Below are 25,568 nucleotides of genomic sequence, written 5' to 3' on the forward strand. Positions count from 1 at the left end.
GAATCAAATCTCAGCCATTTGGAAACATCACGAAAGGAAGCAGTGTGACTTCTTTTTACCTGGGCTGTTATTCCCTAGGTTTCCTTGATTTCCCATCATTCCTTGACTGCCCATCATTCCGGGCTGAGGTATCACTGAATAAGGGCTGTTGTTTCTTATGGGTGGGAAAGTTCCAGCACCTGATGGGTTTTGCAATGCAATATCAAGTTGTAAATTCTGGTTTGACAACATCCTTCCCAACTGTGGTTGCCTTGTGTTGGAAAAAGCTGGACAGAGATTGGGGGGTGGGGGGAAATGGTTGAGATCATGGAAATAAAAGTATAATCTAAACATAATTATTTTGAGATCATGCTTCAAATTAGTTTTCTCAGCAGCTTAAAGAACAACTTCCAGAAATTTACACTAGCGTAGCATAATGGCTAAAATAGCCTTCCCCAACCTGGTGCCCTCTGTATATTTTGGATTACAAGCCCCATCTAGAGGGCGCCAGATTGGGGAAGACTGTTTTAGATAAACCACTATGTCTCAGCCCTCCAGCAGCAATAGGGGAAATAATGTTGACCTATCTTACAGACTGTAGCGAGGATGATAACATATGTGAAATGCTTTGAACAATCATCAGCATTATATAAATCCTAATATTACTGAAGGTCAACATAGATACACCTTTGATAAATATTTCTTTGAATTCTTTTCCTTTTCTCCTAATAGGCTGTCAATGTGCACAGAAACACTATGGGACATCATTATTAAGGAAACTGGATTCAGAGAAGTTGCATATATTTTCTCTCGAAAATAATTTTTTGAAGTATAGCTGTGGGTGCAGTAGTGAGCAACTATTTTGGAAGGTCAATGAAAGGGCCTAGATTCTCTCTCTTTCTTCCTAGCTCATTTGTCACTGCAACAATACTCATAATGGAGTAACATTTAACGTATTTAGGCAAGTATTTAAGCATGCCAAGCCTACTATGGCACGTGTGGGGGTGAGGTGGGGGTGGTCACCATTTTGAATATGCAGCCCCGCTCGAGGTTGTTCTGTCAAGTGAACACCATGAGCATGGGTTAAAGAATCTTGCATAACCCATGGTCTGTTTTACGGTTATGGAAGTGTTGTTTAAGCCTTGCATAACACACACTTAACAGGTTCACATGACACAACAACCCCCAAGCAGGGGTCGCATGTGCAATTTGGTGTACCACGGGCACCGCAGCTCATTGTACATTAAATAACCCATGAGCCACAGCATGTCGTCCAAAACCGGTCAATATGTTATCTAGCTGGTGGGAAAATGACATCAGAGGCAAATGTAGGAGAGAACAGGTGATTATGAGATGGGTTAAAAGAAAAGTTTCTGTATGATCTCAGAAGTGACATCCTTGAACTTATCCCTAAGAAATAAAAACAAGAATGTCATGATTGGGAAGATATATTCCCACCCACCAAAAACATCTCACTCTTTTTGGACATATGCATTTTTGCACAGCATTAATATTCAAAAAGATTGGTAAAAATTATTCAGCTTAGCAAACGTATTATTTAAAGAAATTGACACATATGTTGGAAATATCTGTCACTAGTAAATATTTAAGGGCAGTAATTTAAGAAAAATATTCCTTCTACTTTTTGAAACCTGCTCATTTTCAGAAGAATGTTTTCAAATACAAAACTTTGTCTTAGTAGGGCAAATAGATAGATAGTGAGAGGGACACTACATTTAAAAGTAATGCAGTTTAAAAGAAAATTTAAGTTTTTCTTTAAATTTATCCATTTTATCTCCTTTTCTCATGCCCTACTTTTTAATGAATTAAAAGCACATTCACTTGCTTGGCTCCAGCCAAAAACAGTGATCCACACGCAGATATAGATTTCTATGTAACAAATGAGAAGACGGAAAACCACATCCCTTAGCAAGCAACCTTCTAGTGCTCCTGGCATATACTTCCAGGTAGGTCCATATATGAGGGGTGTTATAGTTCAGCCACAGAAAAAAACAAGTGAACAGTAAGCTCTCTGGAAACTGGCTCTGGGGGTGGGGAATTTCCTCAACAGTTCCAGCACTGTAAAAAGACTTCTGAGTCTTCTCACAGTGACTCAGATTTCCAAAGTAGGGCAATATATTGGTTTGAGGCTATACCACACATAACTTCAAAATACTATTCCCATGAATTAGAACAGCAGATGGTGCTGTTTGATTACTGAAGATTTTTAAAAACTTCATAGCACTCTGAAAGACTCATAGGCACTCTTTATTTTATTTATTATTACATTTCTATCCTGCCTTGTTTTCCTCCAAGGAAGTCCTCTCCATGTTATCCTCACAACAACAACCCTGTGAGGTAGGTTGAACTGAGAGTCTGTGACTGGCCCAAAGTCACCCAGTGGGTTTCCATGGCCGAGTGAGGACTAGAACCCAGATCTCCCGACTCCCAGTCCAACACCTTAGCCACTACACCATACTTGTTATCATGATAATTATGTACGCTTTCATGTTTTCATAATAGCTCAGACTCACTGCTCTGCGAGATCCTCATTGTAGGTTTCTGGGTTCCAACAGGTGTGCCAGGGCTGTTTTCACCTGTGATCTGCATGAGGTCATTGATGATGGCTTGTTTGTCAACCGATCCTGCTGAAGCACCTGGTCGTGTATCTGGGAAAAGCTGCGACAATTGGCTATTCTGTAGATCATCTAGAATTTCTTCCAAATTATCTAGCTCGCTGCCAGGCTTTAATAATAATAAAAAAAAGGGGTGGGGAAAGAAACAGTGTTTTTCATATGAAGACAACCCCTCTAGCTACAGCATTTCAAATACAAGGAAACAGAGTTGTATTTGTATCAAATACAAATACAGAGTGATCACCTGTATCACCCAACACTTCTTCTATCAGTTCGGATGTCTGGTATTACTCCTACAAAGAAAAAGGTCTAGTGTGTTCTGGACTGACAGATATGGAACACTGGTTGTGTGTGCATCCAGAGTCCTCAAGCTTCCCTATCCCTGTGCCTTCTGGAAGCACAAAGCAGACCAATTAAAGCTCTCTCTTAAAAGCAAACTGGTAATATTCTCTCCCCGCAGCCCAGCCATGAATTGGCACAGAGATATCTCCAAGGGCTGCAAAGGATGCAGATTTCCATGAACATAACAAAGAATCTTTGTTCAGCAGAAATCAACACTCTGTCATTATTGTAATTCTGCTTGCTTATGACTGGGCTAAAAATGCTCTATGGAATAGTTACTTCCACATGGCTAAAAGCACTTTATGTCTTGCCTGGGCTTTTCATGAATGGCAGAAAAAAACAGAACTTTTTTTAAAAAAGAAAGAAAGAAAAAACACACAGAGATTATCTCCAAGTAGTGTGAAAGTACCTATGCAACTGGAATCTTACTTTGAAGGAACGTAAAATTTCCCTACTTACATGAAATTACTGGTTTGATGATAAAAGAAATTTGTCAACTTTCATGCCACAAGCTGAAAAAAAAACCCCTCTGGGGTGAGGGAACTCAGAAATTCTTCAGAAAATTAAAGCTGGCTAGATGAAGGTGGACCTCCCGCAAACTATCATGTATATAAAGAAAAAGGTTTATGCAGATAAACTGGCTACATGGTAACCAATCCAGATTATTTCATAACTTTGCATACTGCCTTTGGATAATTGTGGGAACTTATCTTGGGATGGCAAATGGAACAGTGGCTTGCAAAATCTGGCATAAATACTGACCAATGCGAAGTACAATTTTGCTCTCTCTCTCTCTCTCTTTTTTAGTATTGATAGATCCTTCTTCATGAAGCTTACACATATGTTGCGAACTACCTTCACATACTCAAGCTTGAGGTCAAACAATAATTAAAAAGTGCATATGTTGAAAATAATTCCTAATAAACCTTTAAAAGACAATGTATAATACTAGGCAAATATAGTTCTTATGTATTACAAACACATGTAATTAAAAGGGGGGGGTTATTTATAGCTTCCAGCCATAGGGGCTGTTAATTGTTGCCTGCCAATTGCCTCCCTCCATGGTGGATCCAGGTCTTTACTGGGAAAGAGTGACAGGTCAGCATGCAGAAGGTCACTCCCAGGCAGGGCCTGTCCTGCCATTAGGCAGAATGAGGCAATTGCCTCAGGCAGCAGATCCTGGGAGGCAGCAACAAGATAATGATGGAGAGAGCTGTGGGCTATGCAGCCTACCCAGCACCCCCTAAGGTAGCCTGCAGCCTTCAGCTGTGGTGGAGGATGCTGTCACATTGACAGTGTCAAAGAAATCAACCTCTTGTGTCTTTCATGGGATGGGGTGCTATCTTGTCCTTTGCTGCAAGCCGCAAAACGTCTTGGGCCAGCCCTGCTCCTAGGCATCTCTAGTTAAAAGGCTCTCAGGTAGTGAGGCTGGGACAGACTGCTGCCTGAGACTGTCAAGAGCTTCTTCACACATCACATAGTTAAACAATGGAATTCACAAGATGTAGTGACGGCTACCAGTTTGGATGGCTTTAAAAGGGGTCTGGATAAATTCCTGGAGGCGAAGGCTATCAATGCCTAATAGTCCTGCTGGCTATGTGCTACCTCCAGTATCAAAGGTAGTAAGCCTATATACACCCCAGTTATTGAGGAACATGGGTGGAAGGGTACGGTTGCACTTGTGTACTGCTTGTGGGTTCTTTGTTGACAGCTGGTTAGCTACTGTGTGAACAAAGTGCTGGACTAGATGGACCCTTAGTCTGATCCAGTATGATGCTTCTTACGTTCTTATGCTATTAGTTGAAGTAGACCAGGGTAGAAGGACCAGTGGTCTGATTCAATATAATCAGAATGATTCAGCTTCCACCCGTTCTTCTGGTGACCTTTAACTTGTGGATGTTCAAAATGTAAATGGGTGTAAATTTTAAACCCTAAACCAAGCTAATTCAGGAGAGTTGAAATTCTTGCTCCAAGCAATGTAAATATTCAGTTTTGTGAAGCACATGGAAGATCCCAGCAGAAAATTAAGAAGCACACATTTTCATTGCCTCAGCACACTAATCTGTTTTCAGTGAGCATTACGCTATGGCGCCAAGATCTTTCGTAGGTGATTCCTGCCAATTTAGATGACACTTTCCATATGTGTGAAGCTAGGATTTCCTCATCTTATGTATAACATTTTGAATCTACATTCACTGAATTATCTAATATTCTTTGGTCCAGTTACCCAGTATGGAGAGATCGTCTGGAGCTTTTCATTGGGTCTTTTCAAAAGACACCTAAAACCATAGCTTTAACCACAGTGAATAAGGCTTTTTGCTTAATTCACTGTGGTTAGAGCCATAGTTTAAGGTGTCTTCTGAACAAGGCCTGGCTTTCTGGCTTAACCACCATGGTTAAAGGTGTCTTCTGAACATGGCCATTGACTGCTAAGGATTTTACCATCTTGAATAACTTTGGGCAAGGTAAGATGAGACACTTGGAATGGGTTTGCTGCCCAAAACAGCAGACAAGTATTATCCCAAAGCCACCACTAGCTATGATGTTTGGGGAAACTCACCCATTTGTTTCCCCACACATGGGCAGCCACTAATATGGGATGGGGACAATGAAAAGCATGACATGATTATGTGGCTAAATGAATCAGTCTGCTTAAATGTTATGTTAGAGAATTTGACACAGGGGTTGCCATTTTCAGAGTTTCTTCACAAATCCGGCTAGATGAGGCATATTTAATCACAGAAGAAAACAAGTCACATCAGCATTAGCAAACTGGGTCTACCTTCATGCCTTTTCCAATTGACTTTTCCCATTCCACACAGCATAAATTGTGTACCATGCAAGCCTCTTTTCCACTGGGCTTGTGTCTTTTATTAGCTTGTGGGAAAAAGTGCCTGATTTTCACAGTTAATTTCTATATGAGATTTCCCATTACTTTGTTGTCATTAATGGTAGAATACTATTGTTTTTATTTAGGGGTGTGCATGTTTTAAAAAGCATGTTTAAGAATGGCAATGTACAATGACACAGACCAGCAAAATCTCTGCCAATAAGTTACACACAAACTGACAAAGCTCAGGGACAGCAATTTTTACACGAGTTAGCCCATTGCTGTGGAAACACAGGGTTCCTTTATAATTTGGCAGGAGTTTTTTGTTATTTTAAAAGTCAAAATCCAAACAGTGCTCAAGCCTTGCAAATCAACACACCAGACCACTTTTGAGCTACAGAGAAGAGACATCCTCAGACAATAGGAGTATTATTACCTCCTATACCAACACTGACTACACACATATATTAAAACAAGTACTTTTGGAATGCATGTATGAAAATATTTACTTCACCAAGGCATTGCTATATTTGCAGTGAAAAACTACACATTGAAATCAGCAATTATTTTAAACAAACATCACTTGGGAAGCTTAAAAATCCTACCCAGTAGGTACTGCAAGAACATTACAGCTTTTGTTTTAGGAGGAAGGAGAGGCTAAGAGGAAAACTCAGAGGAAAGCCGAAAAATTTAGAATATTCTCTGTTCTAGCATTATTAAATGATTTGAAGCTTTGATCTATATTTAGGTTACACTTCCTGTGGGAAGTAAGACTATTCTGTATCAACCGTGATTCTTTCACTTTCTCACTCTAGAGTTTGTTTTTGTGGGATACTGCACCAAAGCATCCACACAGTTTAAGGGTGCTTTTGTGGGACAATGAGTCACTTTATATTGGCTCACTGGGGTACTTTCTTCAAACAGAACCCCTCTCCACCCCCACCCCCCTCAACACTCTCAAATTGGCCTTTCAGAACCCTCTCCACAATACACAGGCACTGAATTTCACCCAGTCTAGGCTGTTTCTACAAATGACTGTCACTCCACTCCCACATTTCCTTCCTACCCTCTATGTCCCATTGATGTTGTACCAAGAACCAAATTATAACCAGCTTGCAGGTATAAGAGCAGGTCTTTCAGCCAGCCAGATCTTGGAAATACAAGCCAGAGGAGTGCTCCAACCACATATGAAATCAAGCGTAACCCCTACCCAAATTCCCCTGTGGGAAAAAAATCCTGCATACGGGGAAGACGTTAGAGATACTGAACATAAATTGCTTGCACATCCATGCCAGGCACAATGAATTTGTAAAATGACTAACAAAAGGAGTTTTCCCTTACCTGGTCATTCGGCTCAAAGCGCATCTCTTCTTTTTCTGTCTTCATAACTACTGGCTTTGTGCTACTGGAGGGGTCTGTCTTACTGTCCGACCGCTCCAGTTTGGGGGTAATGTCTGGTAAACCAGTATCTTTAGTATCATCTTTATCTAGCAAGTAGCGAAGTAGTGCATTTTCTTTCTTCTTGGGACTCACCGGTTCCTGTTTAACAGTCACCTCTGAACCAGGAGCTGTGCTACTGGTCTCCTGGCTCAGTTCTTTGCCTGTGGCCTCCGCTGTGAGCTTGGCCAAGTCTACAGGAGAACTACTGTCCTGCAAGAGCCTGTGCAAAATTTTATGCTTCTCCTTGAGCGAGGTTCCATGTGCTGAACCAGAACCAGATAAACCTCCCATGGAGTCCTTGCTCGCGTCTCCCATAGCATTAGACAAAGGTGAAGGCTCCATCTGATCAGATTTGGTGGTCAGCAGCTGTAAGAGCTTTGTCTGGCTTTTGCCATCATGCAGTCTGTTCTGTCCATCAGGTCTTTCGCCACCAAGAACCTGGGGCACATTATCATTATTTTCTTTCTGTTCTCCTGAATGGCAGACATTCTCTGCTTGTCCAGTTGTACCTTCCGATTGCTCCCCATGAAGTCCAAAGCCATCTTTAGAGTCCAGGCTTCCCATTTTGCTTAACTGGGGAGGATTCATGCTCACAGGGGAATTTTGTAAATTACCCATTTTTACATCAGGTGAAGCCAATGATGAGCCTAGAGAGACTCCATGCCCCTCGCTGAGAGCCTGAAGTGCATTGAGGGAACTGTTGGTATAACTATGGCTATTTCCTGTGCTGCTGCAAACTCCAACTGGTGAATGCAAGCTTCCTGCAGGGGAAAACTGACTAGGTGGGATCCGAGGACTTCCTGCCACTCCAGGACTCACACGATGCCTTGGGGAGAGCATAGAGTTTGGCTGACCTGGTGTCATGCCAGGGCTGTTTTGAGAGGGACTATTCATTTTTAGTGCATAGTTACTACCCTGAGGAGTGGATGCTTGTATACTTGACACATGGTTCATCCCGCCCGAACCACCAAACCTGCTCGCTGGCATGCCCATTTGTTCCTTCGGGCCATTTATGGCGAAATTCATATTGCTACTGATGGTCATATCCTGACCTGGATTCCCACCGCACATGGCTGGATGGGCAGGGCTGCTGGAGCTAATTGGGTTCAATGGCTTTCCCATTGCTTGTCCAGTTAAATCCTGGTTCATTCCACAGACATTCTGTTCCCTGCAATATGAAAAAAACCCACCACAATTTAGACATATGCTCAATAAAGAAAGGAGATACAACAAAATGTAATTTTCACAATCCCAATATGTAAAGTAGGATTATTATTATTATTATTATTATTATTATTATTATTATTATTATTATTATTATTTCCCACCTTCATTTCTCTTGCAAGGAACCCAAGGTAGCTTACATGTTCCTCCTCTATCCATCCTATCCTCACAACAACCTTGTGAGGTAGGTGAGGCTGAGAGTCAGTGACTGGTCCAAAGTCACCCAGTGTGCTTCATGGCCGCATAAGGAGTAGAACCCACATCTCCTGAGTCCCAGACCAACACTCTAACCACTACTGGGCTCTCTTGTTTTATCCTGACTATTCTTAAACCTTGGGTGTGTAATAACATATTGTTCAAAAAGAAAAAAATGAATGAAGTGTGTGTGGGGGGGAACCACAATTACCTTTTTGACAAAGATCACTGCTATTGCCACTTTATAGATGGGAACAGACATCATTTCCTGGATGCTACTGTTATCTGTTGCTAAGTTTCACTACATAGAAGAGCTAGAACTTAGGGCCCTGATCCCATGGTCTTTACCCATGCTGGGAGCAACTACTCCCTCAGTAGCCACACATCTGCAAAGTACTGAGTTAGCAAGCTGCATGCCTCCTCAAAACACCATCCATTTAGGAGTGCTGGGTTCCTTTCTCCATGCAGCAGTACTCAGCAATACAATAATAGCCCCAGCAAACTACTTCACAAGCCACATGCCCACAGACTGTAGCAAAGATAAATGAGTCTTACAAGGATCCTTAATGAATCCCCAACTGGAAGTGGAACCTATGTTTCCTAGATTCATATCTGCAGCATTTCTGCCTTAACAGCTGCTTTAATATTGCATACATAAGACAGAACATTCCAGTTAGATATCTACAATATAGATCTACAATATATTTCCCACATAATATCTCACAATGTACTACAAGTTTCTTTCAACAGCAGAGGAAATGTTTACCATTTTTAGTGCGAGAGATAATTAGACAAATCCAAACTCCTGCATGAAAAAAAATGAATCGATCTTTGCTGACACTTTGAATGCAGCCCTGAAAACTGCACTTGTATTTGACAACAATGAAAACAGTGAAAAACAAAGTTTTAAAGTCACCTCAAAGAACAGCCAAAAATAAAATTAAATAAACTGCAACACGGTTCTAAGTATGGGAGCCAAAAAAGAAAAAAAGAAAGAAAGAGAAAACTACCGAGAACAAGTTCAGAATGAGATCAGCCTGGTTAGGGAATGATTGCGTGTGTGTACACAAGCTGAAGCATGTATCTTAGAGGCAGGGATGGGGGTGGGAGGAGTAGAAACAGAGAGTATTCTACATTGAACAGTATGCCCAAACACATTTTATCCTTTGCAAGAGAATCCCACAAGTAACAGCGTGACCCTTCATGTGTATGCAACAAAGGACTGGAGGAGAGGAGGAGAAAGAACAATGATAATACAGAGAGATAGCTGTATTGCTATCCCTTTCCCTCCTTCAGGTTCTGGCCTTAGCTAGACCTAAGGTTTGTCCCGGGGTCGTCCCTGCCTGATCCCGGGATATCCCGTGTGTCATTTACATGAACAAAGATGACCCCAGGACGATCCCGGGATAAACCTTAGGTCTAGCTAAGGCCTCTGTATTTTTGTTTTTTTAAAAAAGAGCTATTTAATGTGTGTTGCAGGGTGAACAGAGGTAGCACAAAGCTTCTGTAAAGTGGGGAATGCAGGCTATTCCATGGGATTCTGACCAAAAACATCTGGGAAAGAGCCCTATACCACATTTCCTACTGCAAGGAACCTCTAGAGAATCTTAACAAAACAAAACAAAACACATGACCACCAGTAGTACATTCAGTTGGTGATCATGTGTTTTGGAATGCTGTATTATGCACACTGCATCACCTGCATATCGGTTGATTCCAAGCTTATGCTTCTCACTGCTGTTTTGGTTGCTGTGTGTTTGGATTCTGTGATTTCTTTTCTGTGGCACAGAATAACTAGCTTATAAAGCAGAGGATGCATCTCTCCATATCTTCTACCAGTTGACCCTTTCAACCGAGCAGCAGATCATGCATGGGAGCTTATTGTGGGAATTTGGAAAAAGAAGCTCTGCCCTAAGACTCAACTCACTGGACTTACTGTCCAAAATCTCAATCCATCCTTTCCTGGATTGAGTGACTTTTCAAAAGAGCTTTCCTGCACAACCTTTCTCATCTTCGTGTAAGAGCCAATAGCGGTCTGTAATACATGGGGAACTGCATTCTACACAGTGGAAGAATTGAATTTTTCAGGAACAAGATATTGTTGTTTGTGGGGGAAAAGTGGTATCTCAAACAATAAGAGCTGAGAGAAGAAATCTCTTTGAAGACTATCCAAATTTAGTTCTCTTTGCAGATTTTCTTTGGCACACAATGTTTTTGTCCTGTTGTAAAGTTAACATAAACATCTGTAGTCAGCTCCTTGCTCGAGCCTTAAATATGGGGACTCCCAGTGGTTTTCCCTCTCCTCCAAAGTTTCTGAAGAAATTAAAAGTTTTCAAAATTGAGAAGTGAAGGAAAAGCGCTTTATGAACTACATTTAATAGCATTTTTGGCACAAGTTTAGACATTCCTTTGCAGTGTTTGCACTGTAAGTTCTGCAGCTGAAACATTTAAACTTTGCCCTGTTAGTGGCATGAGAACTAGAAGAAAAGCTGAGGGGAAAGAGAAAGTATCCAATCAATTCTTGTTAGCAAGAGATGAGTGAAGTGAAAGGGGAAATTATGTAAAGCACACACACAGATTCATGTTAATTTCCTGTTTCGTGGACTGTGTTGTAGGTGGTAAAAAACTTGATTTTCTTGATTTTTTCCCCTATACCTTATAGCCTGGCATTTCTTGTTTAACCTGCTATCTCAGCAGCCACCCATGAAATAGCAAAAAGGCCTCCTAATTCCAACAAAAACAGTTTCAAACGGTCAAACAGCAGCTTTTAGTTTGACGGGTGTAGTCAAAGGAAGTAATTGCTCCACAACTGTTTGAGTCCTAACTTTTTTTTTGCACTAGTCAGCAGATAATAAATAATGGAATAGCACTTTTATTAAAAATAATCCATGATAATTCAAAACACAAATATACAATTGCAATTAATGATACAACACAAATGTGTTTGTTTTAACTCAAGGGGAATGGCAGATTTATTTCCCCCACATACTGATTCTTTTGGAAGAATGAAGGCATTTTAACTGTTTAGGAGGCAGTGATGTGGAACTACAACGAATATTTACATATTTTGAAACTGAGCTGGTATTATCAGATCAGTTCTCTTAACTGCTTATAAAGTATCATGCAAAATTATATTATTAGTGTATCCAACAAATTGTTCCAGATTTCCACAATGCAGGTTCCTGTTTCCCTCTTCAAAGTTATAGGAATGACTCAGAGTTAAAGATGCAACTATTATGGAAATAGTTTCTGTACATGGGAGGAGAGTCAAAATAAACTAAATGTGTTACATGAAGTATTAATAATGTATCTTATGCAGAATGCATTAAAATTAAAAACATTTGGTCAGGATAGATGTAGTCCCAAATTAGTTGGTGTTAAAGTTCCATTCAAATAATTAAGACTCACAAATAAGTGAGGACTGAGAGATTTGTGTTTATTCAGACAATTGAAATAGTTAAAATAAAACCTATAGCTAGTTTTATTGTTATGCTAAAGCCAACACAGCTAATAGGGCTATCAGCTTACAATAATACAAGATAAAGTAGATGGTGTACCCTTGCTGCAGCTGTTCATGGAAAGTAGAATTGAAGATTTTCAAGATACCAAATTCTTATAAATTACCTGTGAAGCATATGCAAGGATATTACAAGCTGAGGTTCACTAGTAGTCTGAGAACGGATGAGCTTGCTCTTCGTTTGGGCAGCGACTATAGTGCCATCAGACAATGAAAATCGATAGACAGGACTGAATGCTAGTCCCTGCCTCAGCACTGGAAGCAAGCAAAAACAAGAACAAAAATAGTAAGAAACTGACACTGCCGTAGGACTATCCACATACGAATGCAGACTCTGCCCATTAACATTGCCTTCCGTAGAAAGCAAGAAGAATCTGCAATTCTTTTTGCAAAATCAGCAAGGCTGTGTAAAAGGAAAAGCTAACGTTTTGCAGTTTAAGGCCAAAGTGCAAGAAAGGTAAAGTATTAACAGAGGGAGAGTTAGAGATGGTGTCAACACTGGCAAAGCTGTGCACTTACCTGTGGATTTTCTTTTGACAGTGTCTCTGGACAATCATCTGAAACAGGAATGATTTCCACCCACCCCAAACATAGGAGACAGAGATTCAGAAATAAAGAATTACAGCTAATTAGCACTGAGTTGACTGTTAGTCCATGCTGAGTTGACTCACTCATCCCCTGCCCTCTCTTCCCCTTCAGTCCTCCCACTAGGATCCCATCAGCCATTGCTACCGAAAAACTATCCTGCCAGCTGGACTAGCACAGCAGCCACCATTATGACCACTCTTGCCTTCCGAGTCAGTAGCTGACAGTGGTGCCTGACAAAATAACCAGCGGTGCCCACCACATAACACGCTAAACAACAGTGATTCAAATAGCCAGCTCTGCACAGCGTTGGTTCTTGGCATGGGTTATTTTGCCCAAATAACCAACTGTTGGTTAGAAAAATCCCTCCACACAACACAATAACCCACAGTGGGATAAATAACTAAACGCTGACTATTTAAATCACCGTTGGTTACCACATTGTCTGAACCCAGTTGCAGTGTTCTCTGCGTCAGCCTTCGGAGGCAAATTCTATGGATCTGTTCAGATGTAGTATCAAACTATGGTTTGGCTTTACATGCTTGAACCTTGGGCATGCAAGCTCCCCCTTCTCCCTCTGGCACTGCACTTTCTTAACTTACTTGCAGTACTCAGCAAAACATAGTTTGTGATTATGTCCGAACTATGGTTTGTTCAAACTACAGATTGTTCACAAACCGGAATCAAACCTGGAGGAGTAGAAGACTGAGGTTTGTTCATGCAATGTTAAACCATGGTTAATGTTACATCTGAATTGGCACAAATGTAAAAAAACAACAGCAACACCATGACATCTACAGCTGGCTTGAAAGTTCATAATCTGACTGGAGGAATAGGAAGCAATGCCCAGGAAGAAACCGACTTAACTATATATTATTTCTCTAATTGTGATGTATTATAGAGAAACATATAGACACCTGTTTTACATCGTAAGCTGGTTTTGCTGCCATTGTAACATTTGACTGTCCAGTTTTCTCATGAAGAAATGTTGCTTAGTGCTCAGCCTTTTTCTTTTCATGAATGTACAGATAATTTGTTTCCATTGCTTTCTGCTAAATCTGAAGTTTTAAACTCTACCAAAACCACTTTCCAGACAAGAAAGACACTTTAAAGCCCCAATGAAAAATCACATGGTTTTCCATATCTAGAGCTTCACCAATCCCTTATCTTTAAATGGAAATCATCAGCTATTAAGACTGATGATTTCTATCTTCATTTTAATGCTTTCTTCACTGTGAAACTTGATGAGCTAGTTTCAATCTTGATTTTCCTGAACTGGCTCAAAACATCTTCATGCTTGCTTAAAGTGCAGTTCTCCTATGAAAATATATGTTTGCTCACTCCTTCCCACTGGCAAATTCTGAAAGCATACCAAAAACTTTGTGATTCAGGTAATGTTAAAAAAAGTTATGTTTTATAGATTTATCTTTACCAACATCCTTGTTATTTCTGGTGCACAAAAGCCCAATTTTTATTGCTGACCCAAGATGTGTTTGCAATTTTTCTGTATCAATCATGTATATCAAGTGGCATTCAGTTGCTGACAATGTTAGACAGGCTTTCCCCCACCCCCTCCTCCAGACTTGCAACACTGGTATGGTAGGATTTCCCCCCCCCCCCATTCCTTCCTTCAAGTTGTCCATCATGCTACTACACTTAAAATTATTATTTTGGAAGGCAGAAAACAGGAAACACACGTTAAACAACCAGAAGGGTTTATGAAGAGTAAGGATGCAAAGAAAAACAAAGTCTGAGTTAACAGTGGAATAATGTAAAGTAAAATTTCACACTGAATGTATGTCATTGTTTCAGTCTAACCTTTGGGCAGAACTCTCTGCAGCAACAGTCCTTTTAGTACAGAGCAGGAAATTCCAACACTCCCTTGTCAACAGCACTGATATTAAGATCACTAAAGTTAAGCCATTTTCAAAATCAAGGGGGTTTCACTCCACAGCCATAGGCTTTGGGATCGTTAGAGTGTGCTTTGAAAAAAAAAGTGCCACTGTGACAAATATATCCATTTAAAATTACATCTGCCCAGTTTTAAAACAAACACATGTTTATAGTAGTTTACACCAATAAAATAAAAACCAAATATAAATAAATAAATAAATATTAAAGAATAAAAAATGAAATAAGTATTTAGATTTAATCTGTGTAATGATTTGTTCAGAATCTGGGGTTGTGTGGTGAAGCATACGACTTGTTCTGTTTATGCCTCAGAGTAGACAGTCTTGCATGAGATTCATGTTCCAGGATCCATTTAAAACTAAGAACACCCCCCCCCCCTTTATATTTGATTCCCAGGACTGTACTTGGCACTTCTTGCATTTGGCAAAGGAAGTCATATTTCAGAAGATATTTCAAACTCCTGTTTTCTGGCACTGACCCAAGGATAGTTACTCCTGCCCGCCATCTTCCTTACTCATCCAAACATCCAAAGCTAGATGTTTAATGACTATACACACTTCAGCCGTCAGTTTAATGTAAACCTGATGAGCTGAGAGTTCACAGCACAGGAGCTCACTGCAATTTCATTTGCATACCACATTAAACAAGAAGAGGCATAAATCTTCCTCATTTGGTGTAGAGCTGTAACAGATATGCTAAATTAGCCTCTTGGAATATGCAGTTTACTGTAGCAGAGAAGGTTCCAACTAGATGGAAGAAGAGAATCCACAGCACCAAAATTTTTGCCACAGCACACTAGGACTTTCATTTGAAACAGCACCTTGCAATGTGCTAGAGTGACCCCCTCTCCAAATTTAAAGGAATCTCAGAAGCTGTGCTTGATTCCTTTAAAGTTGTGGGGTGGGTTGCTCCAGCACAGGAAGATCAGTCTAACTTCAGGGAAGGAAGAGCTCAGAAACTGCACTATCCCAATGCAGCTCCATGCTTTCAGGCCTTAACGTTCAATTGACTCCCTAATTCTCCAAAAGTCTGCACTAACAGACTCAACACATTCTTCCTGCACAGTTTTACAGAAACAAATGAGACTTTCAGAAATAGATTTCTTAAGAATCAAAGTGCCAGCCTTCATTATATTTTGCAATCAACATGGTACAGTTTGTTCCTTCTCTTAAAAATCTATATTAATTGTGCCTTGTTTAGCAATATCATGTTTTACTCCAGAAAATATATTGTATTAGAGTATGATTATCTCTTACAATGACCCAAACATTTCATCATGGAAACCCACAAAATTAAAATAGTCTGCATGACAAGAGGACAGACTTTGTAGGACCCTTAATCAAAGTAAACAAATAAGCTTGCAGTTTCCATGTATCTCTGGGAAAACTGTTACGGGTCATTTCATTAGCTGCTGCACAGCAGATGAAGCACCTTCTTATTAAACATATTGTACGAAACAGCTCTCTTGGCCCTGCATGCTGTTTTAGACATGCCTGACATATCTAAACTTTGAGTAGCAAGTATAAAGCAAGATTCCAACATCTTTCAGCTTAACAAATACATCATTTTGCAATTAAGAGTTACTTGTTACTAGTCTACCGAATATACATGCATCAACAAATAACTGAAGGTTAGAATGCATTTAGACCCATTTATCCATATTTTCTCTTGGAAATGGTGTTGTCAATTAATCCAAATAATTCCTCAGGATTGTACGACTGACAGAGGACATGCATCATTTGGTGTTTCGCTGTTTGCACTCTCTCTCTAAATTTTTGGGTTAGTCAACAGTAATTCCTTCCCTCCTTCTTAGTTTTGTGTTTTGTTTAAAGTATTCCAGCATTTTGTCAACAATACTGCTTAGATAATATTCTGAAAAGAATCATGCAGCCCAATCAGCAGTTCATGGGCCTTGGGCAGGGCCAGCCAGCACAGGATTCCTTATTCACTGCAGTTAGGAATCCTGTTTTCTGATTTATACTTAAGTTAGTCAGTTTTAGGATTGCATTTTATTGTTTTTACTGTATTTTATGGTTGTATGACCAATTTTTAGTTATATTTATTGTTCACTGCCTTGATATCTTTTGAGGAGCAGTTTAGAAATGTACTAATAAAAATATATAAAAACATTTGTAAGCCATCTTTATGATTTTATCAAAGGAAGGCATGATATAAATGTCAAGATAAACAAACACAGGATCTTCCTCATCCACACATGGAATTGGTTCCTAATGCTGCAGCGAATAGGAAAGCCTTTGCACTCCTTAGAACTCCATGTTTGTATTGGATCCCCTATAAATTTTCTGAATTATGACATATCAAGAATTTGTTATTTCTTTCATACTATAAACATTCTGTTTGAACATTTCAAATTGAAGAAATATAGAAGATCCTTACCCTCTTGATGATGCCTCTTGGCAAAAGACATATCTCCCTCATGCTGTGCATAGAATCTCTGAATGCACCTTCTCACCACATCTTCCCAGCCAGGCTTCATAGCTGCCCGCATGGTACTTGTGTCCAGTGAAGTTATCTTGCCTGAGTAAATATAAAACCATTGTTACAACAGATACTACAGTTGTTGTTTTGATATAGCAAAGATTTGACATGTGCTCTCACAATACCTTGCAGATCCTGACGAGTACTAAAAGTCTCCGATGAGGGCAGAAGTGGCCTCTCCTTCATTGGAACTCTTCTTGCCACACAAATCAAGCAAGACTGTAGATCTTGAATAGAACAAAATTATTTTTAATTGGAGAAAAATATTTGACAAAACCATGCAGAATTACACAAAATGATTAACTAATCCTTGTTGCTAAATATCTCTCTGAGTAGCCTTTAAAGAATGTTTATTTGGCTTTTTAGCCTGCCTACTCTTAAGCAGCTCTGAGAGTGTTACACTATATACAAAACAAAATCAAAATTAACATTAGAGATATAAAATTCAAGTGTTAAATGCTTTGACCTATTCCTTTTTGTCATACTTAAGGATTTTGTCATACTACATCTGCAAGGATTCTCATTCAAATCTCTTCTCAAGCTTACCGACAGCGCATAGCAATATCTAAATCAACTTATTAGTCCTCAGCATTCCATCACTTCCACATAGAACAGCATCAAAACCTCTTCCAACCTCTTTGCCTGCACTTTCACTCATAGAAGGCACCCAGCAATTCCCAACCAACTCTTTGGCACTGTTAAACATGCTGGTTAAGGGTTTTTTGGTTAAGCAGCAGGGTTAACGGTGTTGTCTGACATGCATTTTCATTAACCAGGTGCCTCCACTAACCACATTGTCGTGGGCTTCACAAACCCTGTTCTGCAGCAGGGTTAGTGGCACTAACTTTCACTTAAGGTGTAGTCTAATATTTATCTTGGTTAAGGGGCCAAAATCACAGAGCTATCAGTATAGAGTAGCCTAAATCGTGCAACTGCCAGGTCTCTTAGCGCAAGGGCTGTTGGGGTACAGGGTGGAGCATTCAGAGGACTCAGGTGCTCATCTAACTGCTTTGTGGTTAGGATATGGTTAAGGAAACTAGGAACCAGACAGGTTTAACAATGTCGTGTGTGAGCATACGGCTTTTGGTTAGTGCTAACCACGGTTAGCACTAACCGTGGTTAGCACGGTTGCACCACGGTTAAGCTAACCACAGGGCCCTCAGTGTCATCTGAACGGGCCCTTTCTCTAACTACTCCAAACAGTTAAAAACCCTTGACCCATTTTTCTTCCCTCTTCTTGCATCTTCCTTATTCATGCTTAGCATCATATATGGAGACCATTCAGGACAGGACTTGGGGGCAAAAGTCCAGGACTACACTCAGAGGAATGAGCAGGAGAACACATTGCCATCTAATGTGAAGGGGCCACGTAACTCTAATAAGACCACTAAGTCCAGAGTCTGTCTATCTGTGTAAACTTTTCTAGGTCACCTTTAAGGGTGGAGCCACCCTTAACATTGCCTAAGTGTACCACTGACTACAGACATCCTCAAACAATCCTTTCTTCAATCCCTAGCACTCCAACTCCATCAACAGATGAACAATAGTACAATATCCCATAATAACTGCTTTCATGCATCTCAAACCAAAATGCTCTTTAAATCCCGGAATTCCAAACAGAACATGTCAGAACATCTCTAATGCCAAAAGTAGAGACGTCTAACAAGCCCTGCATAGCTCTGAAGTGCTATCACCTAAGGGGTCACTGTTTGTCAACCTTCCTCAAGCTAAAACCAGAGGTAGGTAGAGAAGAGTCAATACATCAATTGAACACACTGCAGTTCTTAGTGTCTTAAGCTAAGTGATAGTGAAAACATTCTGACATGGTTCTCTTAAACTTCAACCATATCAATTTTAAATTTACATGCAGATTTGCTTCAACATTTTTAGAAGACAATATAAAAACAGGCAGCTGCATCTATTTTCTCTCACCAGTGTATTACATACATCTGGAATGCGGCAGCTTAAATATTTCACTCAAAACACCGGCCATGTGTGAAACACTTTCTGAATATTTATAAACTTGAAAACATTTCAAAGCTGCAGCACCTCAAAAATACATCTCATATTTCAAGGTAAGCCAAAAGAAAATAATAAGCAATTTAGTAGACAGTTGACCATAATTTTTCTGAAAACTAAATGAAGAAAAATCCAGAGTTTTCACTGCAGCAAACCCTAGCACAACATAACCAATTTATAGCCTAATTTCTAAGCACACATTTTTTGAGTAAGTCTTAGTGAACTATTGTTTTTTTTTTAAAAAAAACCTTCCATATAAATTAGTTTAGGGCCACATCAAAATGTTTTGGATGCAATAACTTCCAAGATGCACTTATAAACAAATTATATGCAAATGTATCTTGGCCACTGTACAAGCTAGTGAAACAATTATGTCAGAAGATATAAAGTCTTCAGAGAGCTTGGTATTTATAATGAATAGTGAGTGGTGCTCATTCTAACAGGGACTGAAGAGATAATGCCATTAATTTACATGCACAAAAGTTTGGTTAAATTAGCCTTAATTTTAAAAAGTCTATTTTTATTTAGGAAAGACCTGAAATAAAAATAATCACATAAAATATTTTCTGTTTACCTTCTCCATCTTCCTTGATGGACTTTGGTTGAGAAACAGCAAAGCACTGCATAGTTTCATATTTCTGATGTGCTTCCTGGTTATCATGGCCTTCTTCTTCAGAATCGGTTAAAGGTTTTACCAACATCCGACAATTAAAGGTATGGCTGTTGCGCCTAGGAGCTTCTCCAGACCAAGGTCCCCCATTCACTAAGTAAAACAAAGATCATACACAATGATTACCTGCTCTCCAAAAAGTTCCAAAAGGCCACATTTAAATTCTTAATAATGTTTTAGCTATTGAGGGGGAAGAGGATGAAAATAAGTTGAACGGTTTTAAATTATAGTCAATGCCAGTGTAAGTGAACAAAGCTGCTGATTTAGAGCTCCTTCAAGCAATGTTTGTGTGGCAAAGCATTCTTGACCTATGTACTTTGCCACAAACTAAACCATGCCATGCTTCAAAAGTGTCAGTGTATGTGTTTTCATATGTCAAGATTATTTCACTGTAGCAAAAAAAAATAAAAAAAATAAAAATGATCATGTGAAGCTGCCTGTAAGTTCATAAAAATTATTCCCAGACACAACATTTCTTCAAATTAAGTTTATTAATTTATCCTAGCTACAGTTATCCATGCTCTGATAACCTCTTGTTTGGATTACTGCAATGCGTTATACGTGGGGCTGCCTTTGAAAACGGTCCGGAAACTTCAACTGGTACAAAACAGGGTAGCACGGTTACTAACAGGGACTGGCCGACGAGACCACATCACACCAGTCCTTTTCCAGCTTCATTGGCTGCCAGTCCAGGTCCGAGCACGATTCAATGTTTTGGTATTAACATTTAAAGTCCTAAATGGCTTGGGGCCAGGCTATCTGAAGGAACGCCTCCTTCCGTATGTACCTGCCCGGAGACCAAGGTCATCCTCAGGGGTCCTTCTCTGCGAGACCCTGCCAAAGGAAGTGAGGTAGGTGGCTACCAGGAGGAGGGCCTTCTCTGCTGTGGCACTCCAGCTGTGGAATGAGCTCCCTAAGGAGGTTCACTTATTAGATTGTAAGCCTATGCGGCAGGGTCTTGCTATTTACTGTGTACAGCACCATGTACATTGATGGTGCTATATAAATAAATAATAATAATAATAATAACTTGGCACCTACATTATATGCTTTTAGATGCCAGGTGAAGACCTTTTTATTCTCCCAGCATTTTAACAGAGTTTTTATACTGTATTTTATATTATGGTTTTATACTGTTGTTTTATACTTTGAATGGTTTTAATTTTTGTGAACAGCCCAGAGAGCTCCAGCTATTGGGCAGTATAGAAATGTAATAAATAAATAAATATTAAGCGATCAAGAGATTAAGCAGTGAAAAATACTGGAAACAAGAAATAAATGAAACCCAGTATCTAACTTAGGCTATCTTTGCATGAACAAATTATGCAAACATTATGTACTAATGACCCAGAAGAGTTGGCAATGTAAGAGAAAGCCAAACTCTTCGACTGTAGTTTCAAAGAGTACTACGAACATAAGCAGATAAGGAGTTAACATGCAAGGATCAAAAACATCAACTCAAAAGGACAGCATATAACACGTAGGCAGACATAAGACTACAGCTATTTTTGAGGTATTCAAAACACATCTCTCTGCTTAGGGAGCAGCTGTGTCTGTTGCTGCTGCTACTACCAAGTTTCTCAAGCATTTGAATTCTGACTTCCTTCTGAACTCAGGGGTGGGGAAGATTGTTTTGGCCCAAAGGCCATTTTGGAGAAGCTCTTAGTTTTATTATTTATTTATTTATTTCAGTAGTGGATGGAGCCACAACCAAAAGCAGGCAGGGCTGAAAATCCAACCTCATCCATTGCTCCCAACTAATCAGAATCATGTCTACTCAGAAGTAAGCAGGATAACCCTTTTCATGACTACTCAAGTAAGAAGTCTTAGAAGGAAGCAGGACTGAATCACTCTGCAACTTCCTCTCCTGGCTCCACCCTCACTGCCCTGCAGAGAAAAGCTATCTCTGATCAGCAGCTGATCAAAGATAAGGAAGAAATCTTAGAAACTGCAGGGTGTTTTTTCCCCAAGGTCCTTTCTTCCTAGCATTTATTAAAGTGCTTTCATTCCACATTTTCTATTCCAAAGAACATTCAAAGCCACTGAGAGCAATATCAGTAAAAACAATTATTTAACTGTTTTTGAAACATCACTGAGTAGCACAATAAAACATAAATAACATTGTAACAGGGAGTGGCAGCATCTAATTATCCAAGCCAAAAGCTCAAGGAAATAGTATTGTTTTCAGCCAGTGAAAACACCATCAAAGGGCAATCTGGGCATCTCGTGGTAAGGAGTTCTGGAGCCTGGGCATGACAACAGAGAAAGCTCTTACTTGTGTAACCTTCATGCACTTGTCTGTCAGTGGTGAAACATGAAAAGGATCTCTGCCAAAATTCTGAGTGGATATACAATATAATGTGGGAAAAATCAATGGGAGGAATCAATTAAGGTTCTCTGCCAGGAGATATTTAAGACACTTAGATGTTAAGAACTGTCTCCTTCCCCAGAACTTTGGACACACCCAGAAGTCACCCAACACACCTCACTGGGAATGCAGGCATTGCATTGTTCTGTTAAGAGCTGCAAAAAATGTGGGGCAGAAGTCCACACCAATTTTTAGGGACAAAGGAAGTTACATTTCCAACAGACTGCCAATATTCTATAATAAAATAGATTCGTCTAGGCATGATCCTCATGTGGCATCACTAAATTAGATTTAAAACAGGAAAAATAACACAGCTCATGAGAATTCAAAGTGATAAGCTTATAGCAATGTGAATTCTACAGCTGTCAATTGTTATGTGAAGTTATTCAGAAGGTCCAAGACAAAAGTAGTAAATTAGGAAGTCAGTGGAGAAGTTGATTTAGAGGCAAGAACAGAAGAGGAAAACAGCTTTTAACATGTATATTATGAGATTATGTGACATTATATTCAAGCAATTACAGCACCAATGTACAAAACAAAACAAAAATGCCATAACAATGGATGTGTTTTTAGAGCACAGTACCTAAAGATTTTGGCAGCAGGTTTCTGACAAATTCATTGTGGTCCCCTACATGCAGGATGCTATACACACTTGTGTTCATCAGCTCTTCTTGGTTGTACCTTAAGTACTGTGTCACATTCTCTGACACAAACACGACATTACCTTCCAAATTCACTACGAAGAAGAACCCATCGAGGGCCTGAAAGGTTAAAAAACAATGTATTTTTAGTTCACTGTTGAGGATCTGGATCAAGATAAAACTAGCTATGCTATTATCATCCTCTCTTAAACCCCCTTAACACTGAATCACTGCTGAGAAAGAAAAACAGACTTTGTTAACTGCTATGTTAAGCCTTCAAGGAGCCCACTATCTTTAGTTTCTTACTTGATTGAGGGTGGGGAGAGAAGAAAGCAGTTCATCCTTATTAGAATATTTTTTAAAAATCAATATGAAATTTTCATATAAAAAAACAGTAGTGCTGCTTAGCAACACCTGCTGTGCAGTTGTAAGCATGACAGAGCATAAATGCCTAGGAATAACTCAGAAGTTTTCTGTTGAATTTTATACTGTACAAAAGAGAGGAAACACATGGGCTGAATTCAAAATACATCCATTAGATGGTACACCAAGAGTCTAAACATGAAGAGCAGTACCCAACAGTACTGGACCACTTAAGCTATTGACATACCACTAGCGTAAGTGGCCTCTAGCAGTAAGCGAATAGTGTAAAAACTAGTGTAAAATAGTGCACCATTTTGGCATAGAGGCTACTTATGCTACTCGTAGATCCATAGTGTAAACATACCAGCAGTGTTGGATACTGTCGAAATTCTCAGCAGCAAAACTCAAATTAGTGAAGGGGAAAAAATGAACATGCAAACAAAGCTGCACCAAGGGGCATATAAGGGGTGTGTCAGTGGCGTCTCAGTGTGCATTACAGAAGGGGGAACTCAGAGAAAGGAACTGGGCTGAGCTGGGAAGAACTGCTGATACACGAGATTGTGGAACAGCTTCCTACTTTCCAAATTGGGCAAGTCGATCATCTGTCCGTGCAGTTGTTTGGCTGCTAGCATCTCTTGAAGTGAGCTGAACTTGAGAGGTTCCTTCTGCAGCAGCAGAGAGGTATCCTCCCCTGGGCAACCTTGACTATGCTTTTCATAACCCTCCCTTTCCTGGGGGTGGGGTGTCACCAAATTGTACTTGCCTAGTGCTCCAAAATATGTTGAGATAGCCCTGCATGCAACCCAAAAACCTAGTAGATGCTTAATGACAAGCCAATACCATTTGACAAGGATATGAACTGAATCAAGGACAAGCGATGGGCCTGTTCAGATAATATATTAAGCCATGGTTAGGCCGCTAACCCTTTTGCAACAAATGGTTAGTGAACATGTTTAAACTGTGGTTATGTAGCCCCATTGGTTAGGAATGGTTCACACAACATACTAAGTCATGGTTCACATGACATGCTAAGCCATAATGTTTAATTCAAAATGCTTAATCACTGTGGCTTAGTGCGTCATCTGAACAGGCCCACCGGTTGTCCTTGATTCAGTTCATGTCTTTGTGAAATGGTATCTGAAAGAATGCTCAATATAATACACACACAGGTTGCCATCCTATACACACTAACCAGACAGTAAAACTCACTCAAGTCAATAGGATTGACTTCTTAGTATTGGATTGCACTGTTAGGCTTAGTGAAGATCTATAAAAGTAACAGATCCACTTTGGATGATGTATAAAGTGGGGTCCCCTGCTTAATTTACTTTTATGAAAATACCATACAACTTGATCAAATAAATGTGCAATCCTATGCAAGTTTAGACAGAAAAAAATCCCTATAATTGCCAGCATGCCCCATGCTGGCTGGGAATACTGGGAGTTGTAGGACTTTTTCTGACTAAACATGGATAGGATTGCACTCTAAGTGTATTAATAACCACAAATTAAGGAAATAAAAGAGTAAATACATAGATATAGATATGGACCATGAAGATGCACTAAGATCTGTAGTTAGGAGGAAGTGAGGGATTGGTTACAGGTTTACCTTAAGAACCTGAAAAACTGAACCAACTTCAGAACTCACAAGAAGGCATGGAATGTTATATCCTTCTATGTCTATATCAGCCTACCTCAACCTGGTGCCCTTCAGACAACTTGGACTTCAACTCCTGCCAGAAGGGTCAATAGTGAGGGGTGCTGAGAGTTGTAATCCAAAACATATGATGGTTACTAGATTTTGGAAGTCTGGTTTAGATTCAAAAACAATGCCCATATTCTATTTTCATTTTGGAGGCAATTTTGGGATTTCCCCCAGGGAAACAGAGAGACAACTGTGCACAAAATAATAATAATGGAGAAATCTTGGACTTTTGTGACTTGGCAACATTGCAGCATCTCTTTCCTCAAATAAAAAGTAACCACAAAAGAGAAGAGTCTATGCTGCAATTGTAATTTTATGTGAAATTTATAATTTATGTGAAACTAATCTCCACATTAGTCAATGGAGCAATTCAGCACTTGATTTAGGCTAGGAGGGACATGAGCAAGCAAATTAAGATTGCTACCATCTGAAGGGTGTTTTGTATGGGGAATTTCTGGCTGGAAATCCAATTCAGACTCCACCTCACCTCAAAGCTGCAACATTGCAGGGCTATCATAAGCCACAATCCTCCCAACCTGCCATACAGAGATAATGGACTGTACTGGCATTATACTGACACTGGCAGGGCAATTTGTAAATATTGCCCCTCCCCAAACTACCCACCCCACTTCCCTCATGAAATA

The 25,568-nt window shown here is 39.7% G+C and overlaps 1 protein-coding gene across 6 annotated transcripts in view; it reads right to left on the reverse strand.

Annotated features, from left to right (window-relative positions):
• The window catches only part of NCOA2 (nuclear receptor coactivator 2), a 150,560-nt gene that overhangs the window by 19,641 nt on the left and 105,351 nt on the right, over window positions 1–25,568 (reverse strand). For all 6 annotated transcript variants that reach the window (XM_063130827.1, XM_063130826.1, XM_063130828.1 and 3 more), the window contains 8 exons: window positions 22,799–22,976; window positions 19,752–19,940; window positions 17,284–17,385; window positions 17,057–17,197; window positions 12,271–12,418; window positions 7,129–8,395; window positions 2,514–2,724; window positions 60–266 (listed from right to left, as the gene is read on the reverse strand). In XM_063130827.1, the coding sequence (XP_062986897.1) occupies window positions 60–266; window positions 2,514–2,724; window positions 7,129–8,395; window positions 12,271–12,418; window positions 17,057–17,197; window positions 17,284–17,385; window positions 19,752–19,940; window positions 22,799–22,976 (2,443 nt within the window). The remainder of the gene's footprint in view (window positions 1–59; window positions 267–2,513; window positions 2,725–7,128; window positions 8,396–12,270; window positions 12,419–17,056; window positions 17,198–17,283; window positions 17,386–19,751; window positions 19,941–22,798; window positions 22,977–25,568) is intronic.

This window comes from Elgaria multicarinata, chromosome 7, assembly GCF_023053635.1.
Source record: "Elgaria multicarinata webbii isolate HBS135686 ecotype San Diego chromosome 7, rElgMul1.1.pri, whole genome shotgun sequence".
Taxonomy (NCBI): domain Eukaryota; kingdom Metazoa; phylum Chordata; class Lepidosauria; order Squamata; family Anguidae; genus Elgaria; species Elgaria multicarinata.